The sequence below is a fragment of the Colias philodice genome, chromosome 16, assembly GCF_061535455.1.
Source record: "Colias philodice isolate Cphi_HAF_F1 chromosome 16, ilColPhil1 Martin Lab GWU primary, whole genome shotgun sequence".
In the NCBI taxonomy this organism is placed as follows: domain Eukaryota; kingdom Metazoa; phylum Arthropoda; class Insecta; order Lepidoptera; family Pieridae; genus Colias; species Colias philodice.
In genome coordinates, this window is record NC_143101.1 from 3,139,616 (window position 1) to 3,162,202 (window position 22,587).

The 22,587-nt window shown below is 36.2% G+C and overlaps 3 protein-coding genes across 5 annotated transcripts; 1 reads left to right on the forward strand and 2 right to left on the reverse strand.

The window, feature by feature from the left end:
- Positions 1-262: 262 nt before the first annotated feature.
- Positions 263-16,690, reverse strand: puml (pummelig). 3 transcript variants are annotated; one of them, XM_089704561.1, is made up of 8 exons: positions 16,478-16,690; positions 14,051-14,098; positions 13,595-13,671; positions 9,079-9,285; positions 2,977-3,151; positions 2,151-2,423; positions 1,448-1,634; positions 263-1,023 (listed from the first exon to the last, which is right to left on the reverse strand). In XM_089704561.1, the coding sequence occupies exons 1-8, from the start codon at positions 16,513-16,515 to the stop codon at positions 808-810; spliced, it is 1,221 nt and encodes a 406-aa protein (XP_089560687.1). In that variant the 5' UTR covers positions 16,516-16,690; the 3' UTR covers positions 263-807. The 3 variants fall into 3 exon arrangements, with proteins under 3 accessions (XP_089560687.1, XP_089560690.1, XP_089560688.1); XM_089704564.1 differs by lacking the exon at positions 14,051-14,098 and adding an exon at positions 14,526-14,562; XM_089704562.1 differs by lacking the exon at positions 14,051-14,098.
- Positions 16,691-17,310: 620 nt separating this feature from the next.
- Positions 17,311-22,587, forward strand: LOC149481521 (BBSome complex member BBS2-like). The gene is made up of 11 exons (XM_089705161.1): positions 17,311-17,473; positions 17,644-17,818; positions 17,986-18,215; positions 18,351-18,533; positions 18,731-18,932; positions 19,066-19,301; positions 19,482-19,667; positions 19,815-20,192; positions 21,723-21,886; positions 21,974-22,122; positions 22,285-22,587. Exons 1-11 carry the CDS (start codon positions 17,345-17,347, stop codon positions 22,383-22,385), a joined length of 2,133 nt encoding a protein of 710 aa, XP_089561287.1. The 5' UTR covers positions 17,311-17,344; the 3' UTR covers positions 22,386-22,587.
- Positions 20,427-21,561, reverse strand: Aos1 (SUMO1 activating enzyme subunit 1). The gene has a single exon (XM_089705162.1). The coding sequence runs from the start codon at positions 21,486-21,488 to the stop codon at positions 20,469-20,471; it is 1,020 nt and encodes a 339-aa protein (XP_089561288.1). The 5' UTR covers positions 21,489-21,561; the 3' UTR covers positions 20,427-20,468.

Here is a 22,587-nt window from a genome sequence, read left to right on the forward strand (position 1 = left end):
AACGATAGTAAATGTTGCTATACTGAATTGGCCTATCTTTCAGCTTAGCACACAAAAAAATCAAGCATCTAGCGCATTAATTCACGTCACCATAAATAAAAATCTCATCGTACTCGGCGATAGATGAAAAATTGAAAAAAACGTCATAACTCCGAAAATACGAAAATTCGCATAACACACATGGGGGTGATTCGGATAGCCCTCTTGGTCCTCTACCTCCCAGCTTCCGTTCATCACTACTTTTTGGGACACCCTGTATAGACTATATAATCTTAAACTGTCCATAGTTATATTTCATGTGCTTCAATATTCTTTTTTTAAATTGTGATAGGATAAAAATAAAAATCAACAATAAACAGTCCCCTGTACCTAAATTTTTTTTTTATTGTTTTTATGTAATTTTGTTTAAAATTTCACAAAATCTCATGTAAGCGTAATAGATAATTTATAAATTATTCTTATTTTATCGAAGCTCAAATATTCTTTTTTATGAAGAGGAGCGACTAATATCATATATTATATAGTCTATGTTAATTTATTTAATCTAACAAATACATGGCAATACAAAACACACTAAATTTAACAAAAAAAAAATCCCTCCGCAATTAATATCAATGAACGTTCCTGTGCACGCATTTATACTTTGTGTCTTAAATTAATAAAAATTTATAATTAGTAACACACCGACTCCATTTTAAAACAAAGATGGCGACCATCCAAATGCGTCATTAATCTATAAGGCAATTGCGTAAAAATAACAATTTAGTAATTATTGTGATATTCGCTTAACTAATTTCCTTTTTGCTATCAAGAAGTTTGCGCTTGAGTGGTATTTTCATTATTACTAGGGTTGTTTACTTCAATATTTTCTTCTGTTGGTGTTTGGTTAGGTGTGGCATTAGTTTCGGAAGTCTGTGCGGGCAGTCTTGGGTCGGAATCGGCTCTAGTACACGCTTCGTTCACAAATTTGTTGAATAGATCCGGCTTGTCGAGGTATATGTGGTGGCCGGCGCCGTTGATTACCTGCAATTTGACGTAAATTAGATTATTTTTTTTAGGTTTACTACTTCTCAGTTGTTTAACGTTTGTGTTCTTTAGTATTTATTACAAGACACAATTTTAAAGATCTATGGCTGTGTCGCATTTACACATTCGCACGAATAGCCAGTAAAATAACGAACATGATTGTTTATACGAAGTAACAATTTCACACGAATGTGTAAATATTCTCAGACAAAATTTAAAATTTATTTGAATGGTAATAAAATGAGTTTTGTTATTATAATAACATTCAAATAAATAATAATCAAATCAAATATCACACAAAACCAAGTAAATATAATAAACCTCAAAACTAATAAGTTTTAAAAAATAAAATATCTGACGGATCAATAGATCGGTCAGACATTATTGCGCACAAACAAAAACCTGCTAAAAGTAACCATACCTGCACATAAGTCTTGGAATTAGGCCTGCTCTCAGAGAGCAACTGTCCCGTACTATTGTCCACCCACGATCTCGATCCATACAGTACTGTGACGGGCAGGTTCGTGTCGAGTTTCTCTACTCTATGCACCATCGGGTTCTTGGCCCAACCGAAACCTTGCATCAGTGTGTGGAACGCGCTTTCACCTCTGAAATTTTAAATTATTTATATAAATTATTAGTTATTTTTATATTAAGACAATTTAATTAGTTAAAGGCATGGCATGCCTAAAGACGCCGGTTCGAATTCCTCCTGATGAACAATTTTTTTTTCTCATTAAAGCATTTGAGTGTTATATAACTAAAAAAAATCTTGAATACACAGTAGTTGTACGCGTATTGTTTATTTCACCCGGCTTTGCATATAGGTATACGAATGAAAACAATGAAAGGCAGATATGGCGGAGCGCATTGTTCATTGTCAAACTATTATCGACATTGTTCCTTCAAAAGCGTAGCGCGCTTCCTTCTCATGTGACGTTTCAATGCTCCTCGGGAATAAATTGTTGTTATTTGATTTTGAATATCATTTTAATCGATAATAGTTTAACAATGAAAAATGGTCTGTGCTGCGCTCCGTCATATCTGCGCCGGCTCTAAGAACATATTTCTGGATTTAATTTTTTATTATCATAGTACATAATATAATTTATAGTTATACTCACGTGGGCGCTTGCGAGTTGCACTGATATATATACTCCGGGATAACCGTGACCGCATCCGGGACATAGTTGGTGTATTTCCTGGATATATCCGGGCGGGTCTTGGAAACCAGCCACTTGCCCGCAGGACCAGCTGCTCTAACCGCCCAGAGAGGGTTTAGGGGTTGTAATGCTGTGGCTAGGGCCTTAACCCAAAATGGAATTTGGACCTTTTCGTTGCCGTTGGTCGGTTTTTCGGGAAAACCCCACGGATCGGCTAGGATTAGGTGGCGGACTCTGAAAGTTACATTTTTTTTTAACGTTAAAGCGGGCAAACGAGCAGGCGGGTCACCTGATGGAAAGTGATGCCCGCCGCCCATAAGCAATGTTAGGGTCACCGCGAATGTGTTGCCGACCTTTGAGAAATAAATATGTCCTTTTCTTGAAGGTTTCCCCGTCAAATCCATTTGGGAACATTAGGTACTTACTTACATTTTAGTTAAATAAACCAGGGTATGGTTATTGTTATTAAGCAACGATAAATAACTGGTAAGAAATGCTATTTAAGATTAACCTTGAAATGCAGGTTTTTTTAATAGCGAGATCGAGATATAGATCTCGATTAGTAACTTTATTTGTACATAAAATATTTTTTATTAAAAAAGAATTTCTGATGTAAGTAATATAAAAAAAAATCCGTTCTACCTGGTATATAGAATCTACATAAACTAAAAAAAACCGATATCCTATAAAGATCACATTCTTACACTTATTCCACGCATAAACATCAACCAATACACAGTATAAAAAAGCTCCATAAAACACATTAGAAAACAACAAGATAGCTCACCTATCCGGATACTTCAACGCGTATGCTGTGGCAATATACCCACCAAGACTATGGCCCAATAAAATAAATTCCTTTAGTTTAACCTCTCGTCTCCATTCTTCTACCGACTCTACCCATTGGGCTTCCACCTTTTCTGCGTCTGAAGCGAATTTTGGGCGGGAACTTCTGCCAAAACCTAAAAAAAAGAATAAAGTTAAGTTATAGGGTAATGTTAAAAATATACTAGTTTTGTTATACTAAATAGGACATTTAAGTGGACGAAAAAATTAATTGTGAAAAAACTAAATCGATTTTCATTATAGTATTTGCACCACCATCATTTTCGTAATTTATGATAAAATTCAAAGGGATTCTATATTGGTAAAGTCGGATTGAAATACAAGCTTCTGATCATATTATTGTAAAACTTATAACTTAAAGTACCTACTCATCGACCAGATACGAATAACGAAACATAATAGCAAGTCATGGTGATTCACATTCACGCTTCATAGAGATTCAACGATTTTAAATATATCGGCGATGGCTGGATTTATAAACTATGTGGGCTGGTTATATCCTCTACAGTGGGCATCTTGGGTAACTTCGGGCATCAAAAGACATAAACGGAATCTTACACTGACAATCACTAATGAACTGAAATGAATACTTTGTATAGCGAATCTAAACTCAAACTAATATAGAGACTGATATAGACTCGAACAGACAAGTCCGCTCGGCACGAGCTCCAACACTTGAATGCCCGTCCGCTACCACGGCCATGTCCAAGTGCACTTCGTGAGTCATGCGCTTGCGTTCGGTAATATCAGGGGGGGGATCTCCGACACGGCCATCTCTGACGATCACACGTCCTCGTGTGAAGTCTCTGCAAAGACTACATACTCACAGTATCCTGCTCGGCCATACTGATTCTCGTCAACCATTTTAGGTCGTCACTAAAACAAACAATAATCATTATTCATCAATCAGCGCCGCACCAACAGCTCTCCTCGATTTCGCACCTACGAAACATAATAGCTCTGAATAACGTCGCACCAACGACTCATGTCGATTTCGCACCAACGAAACGAACACAACACTGAATAATGTTAATACAATGACTCACCGCAATTTCGCACCAACGAAATAAATAAAGCACGGAACATCGTCGCTACAACGACACACCACAATTTCGCACCAACGAAATGAGGCTAACACTTAATAACGTCGCTACAACGACTCATCTCGCTTCGCAACAACGAAAACAAGGATATCTCAAAAGGTCGTCGCTCCAACGACTCATCTTGCTTTTGCACCAACGAAAGCAAGGATAACCCGTTGCTACAACGACATTACTCGTTAACGCACCAACGTAACGAAGAACAAGACAAGAGACAAATTTCAACTGTATCTACTACCACTCAACAAACGGCACTACAATGCATTACAAAATCCAGATAAAACATTTTACATCTCCCCTTTTACACAAAGCTCTTACGTCATTACAACTACTACCATTACTAGCTACTACTAATAACCTCATGGTCGGATATTTTCCTGACTCTGTTGTGAGGATTTTGAAATTGAATGATTTGAAACGGCACTAATAACTACACCTCAACAATTTTAAGCGTACCCTTCAACTTCAAGTCAAGCTTGCTTTGATTTATTTCCTCAATGTCGAAAAGAAGATTATCACCAATATTAAATTTCCATTTAGAGAAGCTTTACTTTTATCAGAACTTGATTGACTTCATTATCAATTACAGACATTAACCCCAAAGTCTCCTTTAACAAATAATAGCTCCTTCAGCTATCTAGCTTTTGTAACACGGTTTACAGTGCATACGTCACCTAACGTATCTTGACAATATCGATGTTTGCTAGACTCTACTGCTATGTCTAGCAGTGAACAACCAAAGGCTCATGATGTTGATGATGATGACGATGACGACTTCCATGTTCAGCAGTGACTACGAAAGGCAGATGATGTTGACGATGACGATGATGATGACTTCCATGTCCAGCAGTGTACTGCAAAAGGCTGATTATGTTGACGATGACGCCATGTCCAGTAGTGGACTATATCGATGACGATGATGAATGATGACTGCCATGAGCACACCTTTTCAGCGTACTCGTCACGATCTACCTGATCATTAACACCACTACCCCCAGTGGAGACTACATCTTAATGTAACTTTATTTTTTTTTTACAAAATAACTGAGAAAACATTTACTTTCTAAGCACCTGCCCGATTATCAATAATACTGGCTAATTATCAAAACAAATTAACACTGGCCTCTTGTGCCGTTATACTACTTCTAGTACTACTAAACCACTCTACACATTTTTAAAGTAATAGAGCAAAACATATCGCGTGAAAGTATCAATTAGACTAAAACATACTCCTTAACATCATTCTTCCCACTAAGTTCCACTGTAGCATCAATGTGCACGAAATACTAACTTAAGTGTTTTGCTTGAGTTCTACCCGAGCTAGGCTTAGAGATTTAGCAAGTGATAAAGTGTCAACTTTATATTACGCACTTACGCACGAACTTAGACATGTAACCCAGATGCATGACTACATCCTGGATATTATGTACCACTGATCTTTTACCATTTTATCTGCACCTTGACAAATAATTTGCAACCTTACCGCATATGTCTTCCAGACAACAGTAATAACTCAACATGTAACAACTCGTTCTGCATGTCCAAACGCCTCTCTTGGTCCTGGCAGCCAGTCAACGGAAAGCTCAGCTATGTTGACTCGATTCTGCCCCACACAATTTGCAATAATCGAAATACATACTGTGGCAGCCGACGTGGATTGCGCGAAAAGCAAACAACATGCTTAATCCTAGCGCCCTTTCTCCAAATAATATCAAAGTCGAAAGACTGGAGCCAGGCACCCACCTGTGAACACGCGAAGACAGCTTTATACTAAACGGCTCCCACCGAACTACACTGTTAATCTGTCACCCCTGAAAACTTGTAAACCTGTAAATAATACCTGAAGTGCATAACTGCATTAACCACTGCTATGCTGCTACAACTTAAACTGTGGTCTCGTATGCATGGAAGTAAAACCTGGTCTCTAAGGCAGTAGTTCTACGTCTGTAGTAAGCAACTGGATGCTACTACCGTCATGTTTCCGTATCAGTTCAGTACCACATCCATCCGCGCTTGGATCTGTGTGAACCGGGATCATACACCATAAGAATAGGCTTTGATGTTAGAAGACTAATAAACGTTCAACTGATTTGCTCATGTGATGATGAGTAATCGCTGATTAATTTTACTTCCCTTGTAACTTGTAAGCATAAACAATAGTGCTATAATTTAAGAAAACTGTTAATAAACAAACAGAAATAAGAAGCTGTATAAGCTATGTGACTGTACTTTACCATCCTTAACAACAAAGCATAAGTATTCAACACTACGCTTTCAAAACTTACATTTGGATAGGTTTACAGAAGATACTACCTTCCTCAAAGCACTCACTCCACTCCTTGCTACAACTCAGAAACGCACTGTACCTTTTTCGACGAGAGAAGCTAACCAGATAGCTACTTGGTTTCACTAATCCAGCTGTTAAAAACTCAATGATTTGTTACGCAACCTGCTGCTCATTCAACGCACAAATTTCCTCTAGAAAAGACACATTTCAACAGCTGTAACTCAGATGGTAAATTAGTGCTAATGTAATAATAATAACACTAAAACACAACACATTAAAATTCTCTAATTAAAATTCACGCCTCTGCATGTTGGACTTATGTCCCTGAGTAAGCCTACCAAACCTAAGTATCTTTCTTCTATCGGTACCAGTGTATAATAGAGAGAAACATAATTAACCAAGCAACACGCTTCAATAAGATGAAATTATTGTATTGTCACTATTCCTTAGTAAATGTACACAGTGTGAACTAAATCTGTCTCATTAAAGTAGGTAGTTCAAAATCGAGTCCGTTACATACGAACAATAAAGGAAGCGTGATAAAAATCAAAACAATTTGTCGTATCAGACTAGTTACAAATAAGAACATTATTACGCAATAATGTAACACATTAGAATATCACACATGTAAACTTTGTGTTTAATTTCTCAACCTAATAAGCTAGCATCGCTATCATAATAATGATTAGGCACAACACAAATTAAAATTACTAAAAAGTAATCCCCCATTGTAACTTGCCATAAACCTTGTTATGAACTGTCTACAATATGTTAACAGATTATTTTGAAATTAATGTTATTAATAAAAACGCTTACTAGTCAATTTGCTACTAGCAATTATATCTCTGATAAGGATACACTCAGTACCTACCAAGAAACAAAACTAAACATGTATGACTCACAGTTGTCCATAAGTTTGCCACACGGCACGTGTTGACTCAATGATTGCGCTCAGGCAACGTGCATGTACCTGACCTGCTGGTTCTCGGTGATTCTGTGCCTAGTGCAATCATTAGCACCTTATCCGCTCGTGCACTCCGATGCAAAGTGGCCAGACACGCCACACATGAAACAAATGACTCGCGATGGTTAAACCCTGCACTAAGAGGACTGCTGATCCGTCGCGCGCCTCCTCTGCTGTCTGCGGATGGCATTCATACGCAGGTCTCCTACAAACTTATTGATAGCACACAGTCAGCGAAGCAGCCCTGTTACGCCTCGCACTTGTCCTGTAAATGTCACTAATTTGCGGAGCCCTTCACCGCATAAAGACGGCTGCCCTGAGCTCTCGCTGCAGCAATCCCCGGCAACAATCTCAGTAGTGGCAACTAGCAAGGGCCATACGCTGCAAACGCTTGTCAAACCGTGAAACACGCGACAACACGGTTGAAGTGGCAACTTCCTTCACGCTCACATATCGCCAAGAAGCCACTGACGCACACAACCCGTCGACACACACCGACAGGCACTCACGTCGCTTGGCTCGCCACCCTGCAAGTTAACACAAGCAGCCGCAACGGGCTCAACATAGTCACATTACGCTACACAATACGGTAACAATTCTCCTTACTGTGTCCCCTGCTACCAGAAAATAAATTAAGAGACATGATAGACACTGCAAAGCACTTTAACGCATCATAAATAGCAAATAGTAACAAATAATAACTTTAACGGCTTTTTTCAAAACACAGATCAACGGACAATGGCATTACATCACGCACGTTGTTGTTCCACTTGTTGTATGTTGTAAGCACTCACCGGTTTTCTTATAGCTACGATTAAACGTCGCATGATACTATTTGCACCTCCAAAATAATTTTATAACACGTCTACATTACCACATGACGATTGTAAAAATCACGTTTATTCTTTGTGCTCAAAGCAATCCCGCTTCTGATATCGGCGATGGCTGGATTTATAAACTATGTGGGCTGGTTATATCCTCTACAGTGGGCATCTTGGGTAACTTCGGGCATCAAAAGACATAAACGGAATCTTACACTGACAATCACTAATGAACTGAAATGAATACTTTGTATAGCGAATCTAAACTCAAACTAATATAGAGACTGATATAGACTCGAACAGACAAGTCCGCTCGGCACGAGCTCCAACACTTGAATGCCCGTCCGCTACCACGGCCATGTCCAAGTGCACTTCGTGAGTCATGCGCTTGCGTTCGGTAATATCAGGGGGGGGATCTCCGACAAATACATATTTGAACAGTATTGCATCAGACTTAATTGACAACATTTCAGAATTTTAAGCTACTCTATACTACTATTTCAATTTTGATTGACCTAAAATAAAAGTAAATGTATTTTTTGCTATTTGAAAATATTGTGGTTTTAAAAATGACGCTATTCATACTGTAGACTAATTTTATTCCTGTGTAGTAATATTTTAGATTTAAAAAAAAATTGATTGTCTGTAAAGTCGGTTTACTGACGAAAGTTGAACGTGACAACGTCTTAAGACCGATTGTGCTTCTTTGTAGCTCGTTCCGCGCCCTCGCTTGCACTTCAAGCCTTACATGGAACGCCTCAGAGCGAGGTAACGCCGCATGAGTCATGTTTTTTCGTGCGTGCAGCCGGCTCTATTAAATTATAAGACTCACGTCACGTCAATAATTTTTATTGTCGTCCTGCTAACTTACCCAACAAATCAATAGCGTACACTGGTCTGGTAGCGGCTAGGGCGTCTAAATTAGGACACCAGAGCGCGACCCCCGCGCCCATACCGTGCAACATCACAAGGGGGGTCTGGGGAGACTCGTCATTGAGAGAAATCGTCCATATTTTGTCACACTGACCCACTACGGAGCCTATGTCCACGTAGAAACGTTTGTACGCTGTTTTAACACCTGTAATTGGTTAAATTACTACTATACATAGTATACAAAAAAGCCGCTTTCTCTGCCCTATGTCCCTTTGTATGCTTAAATCTTTAAAACTACGCAACGGATTTTGATGCAGTTTTTTTTATAGATAGAGTGATTCAAGAGGAAGGTTGAGGTTTTAGATAAATCGGGCGAAGCCGGGTTGGGCGGTAAGCTAGTACCTACTTGATAATTTATAGATGATCTCTAGTGATAAATCGCAGCAAACGATAATGTATGCGTCAGAGGGAATAAGGAAAATTGTATTATTTGGGAACACGATAGGTTTGGGAAAAGTTACTTCTAGGCAAAAAACAAAACTGCGAACATTCGTGAACTGTCGACGGCAAAATCATACAATTTTATACAATACTAGGTTTCCGCCCGCGGCTTCGCCCGCGTAGTCAAAGAAAAACCCGCATAGTTCCCGTTCCCGTGGGATTTCCGGGATTGCGTCATTTTCCCGGGATAAAAAGTAGCCTATGTCCTTTCTCGGGTATCAAAATATCTCCATACCAAATTTCATGAAAATTGGTTCAGTAGTTTAGGCGTGATTGAGTAACAGACAGACAGAGTTACTTTCGCATTTATAATATTAAGTATGGATATCACATCATATCAACTTGATACATCCTTCATCTTAATATTATCTTACTTCCTTGATCTTTAGATGTATTCATAATATAGATTATCTATGAAGTTATGAATTTATCAAAAAATTTTATCTATTCATATTATAAGATGTTTAATTGTTTATATTACTCTCAAAACGGCTGATTGGTTCTTGATAAAATTTGGCACAGACACTTAAAGATAAGACCTTGCGGGTTGATATAAATTTAGTATGTCACATTTAATAAATGCAACCAATTATTTCATACACAGTATAAATATGCAGGTGCATTAAAAAGAATTACTTCCGTATGTCAAATGAACGTTGAATGTTGTGATTTAGAGCTTCTATATATATTTCGGAGCTTCATTTTAATGGACCTTCATCTCGAATGTAATTAAATCTAACGAAATAATGGAAGAATGCCAAGTGTCATGAATCTAGTTTGTGGTATAATCAGAGACAGAGAGTTAAAACAATAGCTTAGGTAGCTGTTACATGATACATATATGTTTATAAAACATGGGTATGTTCTTTACAGTATGGATTGCATAGCTACTTTAAACTTGTTATTAAAAGTAGGTACCTAAGACATGAGTATATTTCTGGGCAAGGTGGCATATTTCTAGTGTTATGTTCATTTATATCTTAGTGATTATCATCCCAGATCAACTAAAATTGTCATTAATAATACTTAGTAACAGATGATAATGATTCAGCAAATCTAATGATCGACCAAGCGTATAGCAGGCGCGGTCCCAGCCTGACATTTTGGGGGGGGTCACGCAGCTGGAAAGGTATGCAAACCCCCCCCCTCCCCCCAATCGTAGGTACTCGCACAAAAGTAGTCCAAATAAGTAGTCCCCGCGCGCTTGCAAGGGTTAAACGCATTCGCACAGCTGTTACGTTATAAAAATAAAATCTGTGATTATGTCTTACAAAACTTTGGAAAATGTTATTCGTGAGTTGAATAAGACTGTGTTACGTCTGCAAGACAAAGTAACTTCACTAGAAACGCTTATACTAGAACAAAATTTGATCATAAAAGAATTTGTTGAAAGTAAAGAAATGAGAGATCCGACGGTACATTTGAGTTCGCCAAGTAAAAAATGTGATGATGAAGAGGGTAACTCTAAGCTGCGGCCACTTCGCGATGCTCGTCTTCGTGCGCTTACGACTATCAACGTCGCGAAGCCCAAGGTGCGAGCAGGGAAGAAGATGTTACCGCTCGCATCTCCGTCCCCACCGAGCGGCACTGACGGCGAGATCGCCCCTACTACGTGTTCTACGCAAGTCACGCAGAACTCGCAAGACAAGTTCGTGGACGCGGATGGTTCGAACGACCGGAACGGAGACGGGGCTAACATGGAATGGGTCGACGTGAGGCGGCGTCGAGTTAGACGTGAGGCGAGAAATGTAGCTCGTGGTACGGCCGCGCCCGGTTCGACGTCATTGGAAGCGTCTGAACGTAAAAGTTATTTACATGTCTATTATTTAAAAAAAGGAACTACAGTCGAACAAATTCTAAAACATTTGTTATTTATTTGCCCAAATGATGAATGTTTGGTAGAACAGTTGAATTCGCGTGACTGAAGTTAAAGATCTTGGCGTTAATCTCAGTACTGACTTGAGTTATAGTAAGCACATAACTAATATTTGTAAGAAAGCTTTTAAAAACTTAGGGTTTATATTGCGGATGTCTCGAAATTTTTCGAATATTAGAGCTATTGTTAACTTATACAATACTCTAGTAAGAAGCCAGTTGGAATATAACTCCGTTATTTGGGGCCCGCATGAAATTAAATATAATCTTATGCTAGAGCGCATACAAAATAAATTCACTCGTTACCTTTACATGAGATTATACGGGGTTTATCCTTTCTATCCGCTTATGTATCCGACTTTATTCGTTTTGGGCATGGTGGGATATAACGAGCTGAGGGTTAGAAGGGACCTGGCGTTAATCTCGTACCTGTTCAGGATTTTTAGAGGTAGGATACATAATGCGGATATTTTGGGTAAAATGTATTTGTATGTACCAGATGGATACGCGGGGCGCCGGCGCCGGCCGCCGCTGCTGCTGGTGCCGTCCGCTCGCACCAACTTGCTAGGTCAGGCACCTATGACGCGTGCACTTCGTTCACTCAATGAAATAGCAATCAAAACGGATATATTTTGTTGCACTTGGGATGAATTCACGCGAGTAGCTTTATTTGTAATATGCTATAAAAAGTAATGTTAGTTTGTATGTAGTTATGTTATATATTTCTAATTTCGATGTAACCATGATGTAACCAATTAAATGTAAAACCACTATCGTATTGGGAAACTGTAATGTTAGTGTGTGTTTTCAATAAATAAATAAATAAATAAATAAATAAAAAAAATCGTATTCAATAAAAGTGATAAGCAAAAACTTGAGAAAATTTCTATACATTTTTTTACTTACTTATTTTTAAATTTTACAAAGAAAAACCGGCCAAGTGCGAGTCGGAAGCCGTTAGCTGCAAATTTTTGCAAATTTCGACATTTGCAAGGGATTAAAAACAGGTTTAAACAGAACTTTAGATGTGCGAGTGACTCCGATTCGCTCTTAGCCAGTTTTTTTTATATATTCTACAGTATAAGATTATTTTTCTATTTTATAGAGTACGATTTTGGGGGGGGTCATGTCCCCCGTGTCCACCCCCCTGGGACCGCGCCTGGCGTATAGCTGCCAGCTGGTAGATAATTGCTATAGATACCTATCCTATCACAGTACTAACAACTTCCTCATATTACAACGTTGTTACGACCATGAACTTGAGTTTACATCCTGATTAGTATAAAATATAAATAACGTTATTGTAAATCCTATTTAGAAAATGAATATATTATTAATGAATGTAGTATTATCTGCTATACCTACTTCTATCTTCCAACATGCAATTAGTAAGATAAACCCTGCATCAAAACTTGAAAAAAAATACATATATTAATCATATTTTTTTTATACGTAATCTACATAATTGTTGTTGTTTTTGGAAAATAATAATTCAAATCAAACCAAATTCAATATGTAAAACATAATGCACTCATGACATTGTTGTTAGATTTAAATCTATATAATTTAATTATAGATATGTTTTGACAAATTTCAAGTTTACGAAATTATTTCAGAACCTTGAACAAAGGTTACTTGATAATAATGGTAACTACGTATATTATTGATAATATGCGTCGAATCTAATCTTTATTACAAAAGGTTTCGTCCGGAAATGCTGGCTATTAATCTATGACATAACTATTACATATCATAATTTTATTGTAAATTGGATTATGGGTAAATAAAAAAAAATGCATCACCATTAAATCGTACTGATTCCTGTGATGCTTTACTGTATATTATAAATAAAAAAATACGAAAAAAAATTAGATAGTTATTAGTGAGTGTGTGCGTGTTAATTTTTATATGTAGGCACAATACCCATTGTTTAAATATATTTAATTGAGTCATAAATGGCACTTTGTATCTTTAATAGATAAGATGAAGGCAAAAATGAACAAAAACTTTTAATAATACTGATGAATCACCTAGAGTTCAATTGACCTTGATTAAAGTTGAAAAGTTAGATCCAGAACATGTTTTGTTTTTTGTCAATGCAAATTGTAATGCTATATATTTCATGATATTATACTTACATGATAATATTGTCTTTTCTATATTTCTTAACATTGTATCCGATTGTCGAGTCCAGCTGAACCATCCCCCAATCCAACTATAAAAAAAATTACATAAATTAATTTAAATAACATATAAAAATATCACTCACACCCACTAACAATAAAAAGCAAACAATTGGTTTAATATGGATTACCTATATATATTTTTTAAATCAATTAAGATTAACAATCAAATTTAAATTAAAAAAAAAACACAATAATCATTTGTTTACATTAAAATTAAAAAAAAAAAACACGAAAATAGGAAATGGAAACAAAAAAGGGAAGAGTGTAAAGCTTTATAAAACCACCATTCATGACTTGTTACATTCTGATATATAAAAACACAGAAAAAATAAAGTAACATGAAATTCAGAATTCTCATAAACAAAGCAAAAGCTATACATTAAGAAGCTGTTAATGAAAGTATCTTACTTCCATATACCGGAAATAATATTCCCAACCCATGCTCTGCCTATAATACTGCAAGATAAAACGGTACACACATATAAACAAACAAAGTATGATATTTTTCATGAATGATTTTGAAATTATTGCAGAAGAGGTAGAGAGTTAAAGAACAGGGACTTTAAACTTAAATCAGATGTTTTTAATTTGTTATTGCATCATAGTTTCATTTTTGCTATACATATTAAGAAATGTTTATATATTATTATGATGGTCTTTTGTTTAACTCATATTGGTACATTAATATTAAAAAATGAATATACTACTTAATCAAAAGTTTAAAATATAAAAATTCCTTTCATATATCAAAACATGAATTTTTGGAGTGATGATCGAAATTCAGGGGCTTTTTATTTTTAATTAGCTATGTCAGAATTGTACTTATACCACACACAACCTAAAACATGCAACACAAACAACAAACAAACAAATATAAACTTGCTCGTCAGTTCCCATTGGTGTTGCTAGTATAATTTCCTCTGTAAACATAAATAGATACATACTTGACTAAATATATACTTATAAGTATTAATTGATTTTTACTATGACAAATATGATGTTATAAAATCTTATTAGAATAGTAGGTACAGATACTAGTTTTTATCAATAATAATATCAAATGCCAGAGAAATCACATCAAAATATATACTAAAATGCTCCTATTCAAAATTCACATAAAAACGAAAAGAATAATTTGCATAAAATTTATAGATCCAAAATACAAAGTGAGAAATAAAAGCATTGACTTTTGTTAGTAAAAAATGGTCATCATGAAAGTGAATTTATAAGAATAACACTATTGCTAATTGCTATTTAAAACCATATTATAATTATAGTCATGTAATTTTCTAGAATACATACTCTAGATCAAGGGTCTTCAACGTGCGGCCCGCGGGCCGCATGCGGCCCGCGGCAGCATCCTTGGCGGCCCGGCATTAGTTTACTCAAAATGAAGTTCATATGTATAGAAATTGTTTTTATGTATTTATTTCTATTATATAATTTAAAAATATGTGTTATTTTATTTATTTAAGCCGAATATGGTGACATTACCTATTTCTGTGATGTTCGTTGGCTTAGCAGGGCCGAAAAATGTTAAAAAGGGTGTTCGATTTGCGAAAAGAAATTGCAGCATTTATGCTTAATAAGGATAAAGCTATTCCACAGTTTGGTGATGAAGCATGGCTAAGTGATTTTGGATTTCTTGTTGATATAACAGCACATCTCAATGATTTAAATAAGAAATTGCAAGGAAAAGATAATATGGTTCATGAACTATTTGACGCTTTAAAAGCGTTTGAAGTGAAGTTGGAGTTGTGGATCAATCAATTAAAAAATAATATGACCACGCATTTTCCACATTTATCGTCATGTCGAATTCTCAACATGGACAAATATATTACCGCGCTGCTGGATCTGAAAACACAATTCGAGTCGCGTTTTACCGATTTCCGAAAACATGAAAAAAGCTTGAATTTGTTTGCTCGCCCATTCAATGTTTCTGTCGAAGATGTCCCTGATGATGTTCAGATGGAGTTGATAGAATTACAATGCAACTCTTCTTTGAAAGACAAATTCAACTTAGGATTGTTCGAGTTCTATTCAAAATACATCACTACTACACATTTTCCTAAGATAAGAGACCATGCACTGAAAATGACATCTCTGTTTGGTACCACATACCTGTGCGAGCAGTTATTTTCTCGGATGAAAAACGTTAAGTCGAAGACAAGGAGTAGAATCACCGATATTCACCTAGAAAACAGTTTGAGGATTTCAACGACCACCATAGGGACTGATATTGATAAGCTAGTTAAGAATAAACAATGTCAATCGTCTCATTGATTTCAATTTCAATTACTTTTAGTACTGTAAAATTAAATAATAAATAACTTTAAATATTATTGTTAGTTTTTATTTCAACATTCTTACTGGAACTGAAAAAAGCAGATGAAACCGCGGAGCGCAGCTAGTAATAAAAAGTTTTTGTTTTATTGCGGCCCACCGAACAAATATCAAAGTATAGTTGGCCCTTGCCTTCATAAACGTTGAAGACCCTTGCTCTAGATAATATGTGATAACTGATAAGCGAAATTTGTATCAAGGGGGCATAGTTTATTTTTATTTAGTTGAAAAAAAAAACCTCTATTAGCTTATAGGTGCTAAAAACACATGAATTATTAGTGGAATGACATACAGAACCCAATGTTATAGAATGAGATGATTAAACGATGCATAACAACTTGATTTAACATGAAAAATAGATTGTGCCCACCTTTAAAATAAATAATTATTTTGACACAGAAGCTCTTTTTCATAGATGAAAAAACATAAACATAATGTTGTGCAATACTCGCAATGTACGAGCTTTACAAAAATTGCGCATAATCTTACCTGGATTCTGTATTTTCAAGATGTAATTCACTACCCATTTGTTTAGATTTTGACTACAAAAATCATTACAATTTAATACGGCGAGGAATAAAGATTGGACGTTAAATTCGATAGGTATCTGTAATTATTCGAGTAGCTACTTCTTTACACAGACACAAAGATTTTGCGAATTTTAAACTGATTTACGATTTTTACAAGTTCACTATTTCATTGTCAATTAGTGTCAATGTCATGGATGTCAGTATAATGTCGCAATGTTCGGATACTTGGAATAACATAATTTTAAAATCTTAATAATTTTAAAAAGTTTACTACAAAGTAATTTTATTTACAACTAGCGGTCCGCCCCGGCTTCGCCCGTGGTACATATTTACGTTTTCTCTACATAAAAACACTCCTCGTAATTCAAGGAATATAATAAAAAAAGAATTATCGAAATCGGTTCAGCCGTTCTCGAGTTATGCGCTTACCAACACATTTTGCGATTCATTTTTATATATAAGACTAGCGGTCCGCCCCGGCTTCGCCCGTGGTACATATTCACGTTTTCTCCACATAAGAACCATCCTCGTACTTCAAGGAATATAATAAAAAAGAATTATCGAAATCGGTTTAGGCGTTCTCGAGTTATGCGCTTACCAACACATTTTGCGATTCATTTTTATATATAAGATTAATACTAACTAAATATTTACTATTAAAGATTTTATCAAGTTTCTCAAGTCATGTTGGCAAATGTATAACATAAAAATGGGATCACAAAAGAAATTGATAACGTTCCTATAGAAACACAATAGTAAGCACCACAGTAAACACTGTGTATACAGTGAATACTTACTAATATTATTATTAATATTCTAACTAATAATGCAGGTTACTGCTGTACAGCCAGTTTTCAAATTAGAATTAAATCATAAAGTTACGCCTGGGATAATTATTATAGCAAAATATGATGGTTCTCACCCATGTTTAACGGCAGCAGCAGGATACGACAAGGTAACATATCTATAGTAATCGTACTGTAAAACTAAAGCTCCAATCTTCTCACTTATGATAATTAAAATTATTTTATTATCTATCTTTTTAAAAATTTGCTCACAAAAAACTGCATACGGATTTATAGGTGTTTAGTTAATGTTTACATAACTACTTACTCCACGTTTAAGATCATCATACACCATCCACATGGTATTGTTGGTGGTCGGGCCCAGCGGTCAGAGGCACACGCCGAGGTATCGGAGCTAAATCTTAGTCAAGCTGTAATAGCGCTTGCTGCAGGTGCCCTAAAAGCTGACTGTACAAGGGACATCCTACTTATAGGTTCTCCCACCCAAATATTAGGTAAGAAAAATGTTACAATAAACTTTATAGCAACATGATGACACACCCCTATAAAAACGTTTCTATAACCATGTACTGGCCAAGTAAAATACGGGATGTCTCGTTCTAAGTTACTTATGTTCATTTCTTCAATATTAGAACTGCTGAATAATATATTTAAATTCTAGCCTATGATGTCCACGACAACACAGATTTATTCTTCAAGGAAGTACCAGATGGAGTTAATGTGATAACTACTGGCAGAATTGGTAAAAGTACGGAACTGCTAGCGATAGTAGGTGGAAACAGTTCAGTGTTGGGTTTGAATAGTCAAGGGGATGAAATATTTTGGAATGTTGTTAGCGGGAAGGTCTCCACTGTTTTAGCATTTGACTTCGATAAAGATGGCGAGAATGAGGTATAACAATTTCTTATTATATTTGCGACATAGAAGTAAGTATAAAGCATAATAAAATGTACGGGTAACTGATAATTTTCGAGACTTATTACGTCTTCATTTAACCAATAAAGATAAATTAAAAACCTCTTTCAGCTTCTCATTGGTTGCGTAGATTCATTTATAAGGGTGTTAAAGAATAACCAGTTCATAGTAGAACTTCCTGAAACTGGACCAGTGTTGTGTTTATCGCCCATAACGGAAGTGAGATTCGCGTATGGATTAGCTAATGGTACCATTGGCGTATATGAGGAGGGGATTCGCTTGTGGCGCGTAAAGGTAGGTACTTCATTAAACTAATGCTCTTAAAAATTTAATAGCCAGTGTTTTATGTTGTTTATGAGTGAGTTGATGTTATTGATCATTAAGTTTGATAAAAAGGAAAAATATTATTACCGACACAAATACAGTAACGGAATAATTTAAAAGAGAACAGAAATACTTCTGCGGACAGTTTACATACATTTTGATTTTAGTCAAAACAAAACGCAATCTCACTGCAATGGTCAGGTGAGAGTCTGGCATGTTGTTGGAGCAACGGTCGTATAGACTGGCGCGACAGTGGCGGTCGAGTGTTGAGGCGAGTACAACTGCGCTCGAATGCTGCCGCTATGTTGCTCGCTGACTATAGAGCTGTTGGCGCTCCTGACTTGGTCTGCGTTTCTGATAAAGGCGAAGGTAAATTGGGAAATTTGTAAAAACCAATGAACTACAGTGTATGAATATTAATGTTTCATTGTGATACAAGTAGAAATCGGACAAAATAAATATAATTTATAATCGATAATTTGAAATGGTTTATATCGGACAGTTTTGGGCTACCCACCGTTCTCAGAAGATTCGGGTTTCAACGCTTCAAAGAAATTGGCATCTGAAGAAGACAGACTCGCGATTACTGAGTTATTGAGCAAGAAACAGGCCTTAATGATGGAACTGCAGCATTACGAGGCTAATACTGTCTCGGATAGTCTTGAAGCCAGTCGTCCTTCATCAGCTATGCCAACTAATACTCGTTTACAAGTAGCTGTTACTGCGGATACTCAGGAAGTATGTTAGTTTGCCGTTTTAATTACCCGAAAATTTTTAAGAATTTCAATAGACGTGAGGAATATTATATGCGTTAGTTTAGCGATATTTTAATTTTTAATGGAACTTTCTTCTATTACTTACGTGTTTTCGTACGTTATTAACCCCGCAATAATTATTTATTTGATACTTCATAACCAGGGCTGCATCCAGCTCCCAATATCGACAAACAACGAAACAGTCGTTCGCGCAGCGCTTGTACTGGCTGAGGGTGTGTTTGAAACGGGCGAGACACTGGCGCGACATCCGCCACCCGGCCGTTTGCGACCCATTCTATACATACCGCTGCGATCTCCGAGAGATATACCGGTTGATGTTCATATAAAGGTTCGTTAGTATTATAAAGGTAGGATATGTATGGTGTAAAGAGGTGACGAAGACTTAATTAATCAAAAACATAGAGCAAGTCCATGTTTATAACTAATATTTGATGCTTGAACTATATGTTTTTTTATTAAAACTGTATTCTTGCAGGCACTAGTAGGATATCCAGACAGTGAACAATTTCACATATTTGAGTTAACAAAACACCTACCTAGGTTCTCAATGTATAAACTGGTTGAATCAACAGTAAGGGTGGATTCAAACAGTTATGTTACATTTAAAATCACAGAGAGGGTCCAAAGAATATGCATTTGGTTGAACCAGAACTTTCTTCTTGATGAAGAATTGGAGCTAGAAAATGAAGATAGTAAAGAGTTGCATGTAAACTTTCTGTGTCTTAGGGATAGAAGTTATCTGGGTTTGGATTTTGAAGCAAATGGCCAGGTTATGTTTAAAACAGGTGACATAAGGTTGGCAGGAGATTTGATACAGAGTTTAGCTGTGTTTTTAAACTTGACTGATTTGCAGGTGGGTATTATTTGGTTTTTATCACTCTTTGTATGTTCTTAACAAATTGCACACCCCTGATTAACGAAATATTATAAAGATGATCTGTTTATGTTCATCAAAGGAAATAAGAGCTATATTTTTTTAAATAATGTAGTTACTATGTTTCTTATGTTGTTATTAGCTACATATATATTCTAATGCTGAAAAAACCATTATATTTTTGGAATGTTTTTGAAAATAAAACTAAAATAGTTTGCGTCTTAAAATAATTTATTACTTATCTTAGTTGGAAAGCTATTGGCCATACAGTTCGACAAAGCCAACACACTTGACTGGATTAAAGAAAAACATGTTATTATGCGGAGGTTCCCTTTGACTGACGGCTTTCACGATTTCCTGACCAATCACACCACCTAACACAGCTGCAGCACCAGATACAATTCCGAAAACATCAGTCAATAAAGCATCACTGACAAAACCAACTGGAAGGTTCAATTCTTTCACCAGCTCATCTCTCATCCGGAATATAACTTCTGTGTCTGCCTTGCGTTTTGCAGGATCTGGGTTGCGATTGTATTCATCGCGGAAACGTAAAAGAATCTTCATTACGAAGTAGGAAGGGTCACCGCGGCGTAGTCTCGATCGCAGTTCAGGTTTCGACCAGTCAGCAGATAATGCATTTTGTAAAGGAACGTATATGGCGCGTCGTTTAACAGTTATCGTTACTGTCTCGCGTGCAGTCTTTTCATCGTCATCAGGGCCGCGTTTCACAGCCTTGTGTTGCACAATCTCTTCAGAGTACTCGTGGTCGATCAAATCTGTGAACATGTAGCCAAACATTCCCCACACGTCACCGCAAAGGAATTTCTTGTTAGCATCTCTACACGCGTTATTGATACGTTCAAGTTGCTCTTGTTTCAAGCCCGTCGCACACACAATGTCAAATTCTGTAAAAAAACTGTCAGGTAGATCGTCAACTGCCTTCGTTTCCGTTGTTACTTCAACCATTGGGTTCAATGCTTTGGCTCGCTGTAAAGACGCCTCCGCTCTATTTTCACCGAGTTTATCTGGAGGTGCTAAAAACTGAGAGTATTGATCGGTTTCTCTTAACTTTTCATTATCGAGCAGACATACGCTTTTAACACCCGAAAGAATAATGTTTTTAGCGATTTCGGCTCCAAGACCGGACAATCCAATAATGAGAACTTTGGAGGTACGTAGCCTTTTTTGAGATTCTAATCCCCATAAGCGGATTTGGCGATCGTACTGTTCTGCTTCTGCCTCAGATAATTCCATTTCATTATTTTCTACCATTGTCGGCGTTAAAACACAAAATTTCGCAAAATACAATAAAATCGGACTTGACCCACGCTAACAAAAGTCAAATTAAACTGTCAACGTGACAAATGACATCGCACAGAAATGACAAAACACAAAACTACAGACCTAACAAAACTTCTAGTAATAAATCCATAGATATAAAAATCGGTGAAAATCTTTAAATTTTTTTGCAGCTTATCATAATTATTCATTGTAACAATATTTCAGTCTACTGCCCAATTTCCTAAGGCAGAAGAATTATTGAGGTTGGAAATGATGAATGCATCTGAAGTGGGAGAAACAAGATCACGTTTGGCTGCTGAAAGTGCAGAAAAGGCACAATTGATCACTGCTTTACTACCAGCTGCAATTGATGCGGCATCTTATGACTTGTAAGAAATCTTCAGACCTTAGTTATCTTTAGGTTTATTCCATATAAAATAAAGATTTTTTCTTTTTCATGAATTTTATTTTTGTAGAAAAGAAATGTTGAATCGTTATAAAGAAGTAATGCTTCTTAATGAAGAGTTGTTAACTGGATGTCATATTCGAAGAGCTTCGCAAGAGCAAACGATTACGTCTCTAAAAAATCTCCACACTATTTTGCAACAAGGAGCTCGTTTAAGAGGTGATACTTATCCATATTTTTATAAGTTTGTAGGTGTAGGTAGTTACTGTCTTCCTATCTTTGTAGTAATCTTCGGAAGTACTAATCTAGTTATGAAAATACTTTCACTAACATTCAGAAGTGAAATGTATGCTTTTATTTACCCAGGACATCTTTTTTCAGTGGGCAAGTATAGCAAAGCAGCTGTGGCCGCTTGCAGAAAAGCAGTACAAGAGAATAATACTGAAGCTCTCATTAAAATCCTACAAGTTGGAGATGCATGAAAAATAAGACAATAATTAAGAAAATAATTTATTTCATTCATTGTATCTCTTGTTCATGTTAAATCTTTTACTTCACACAACTAAATGTATTGCGTGTATAACATGTTTGTAATCGTTAAGTAGACAGTCACAAATGTTTTTGTTATAAGAAAAATATAATATTATTAACAGGTACAAAATTAACTAATATTGAAAATGAAAT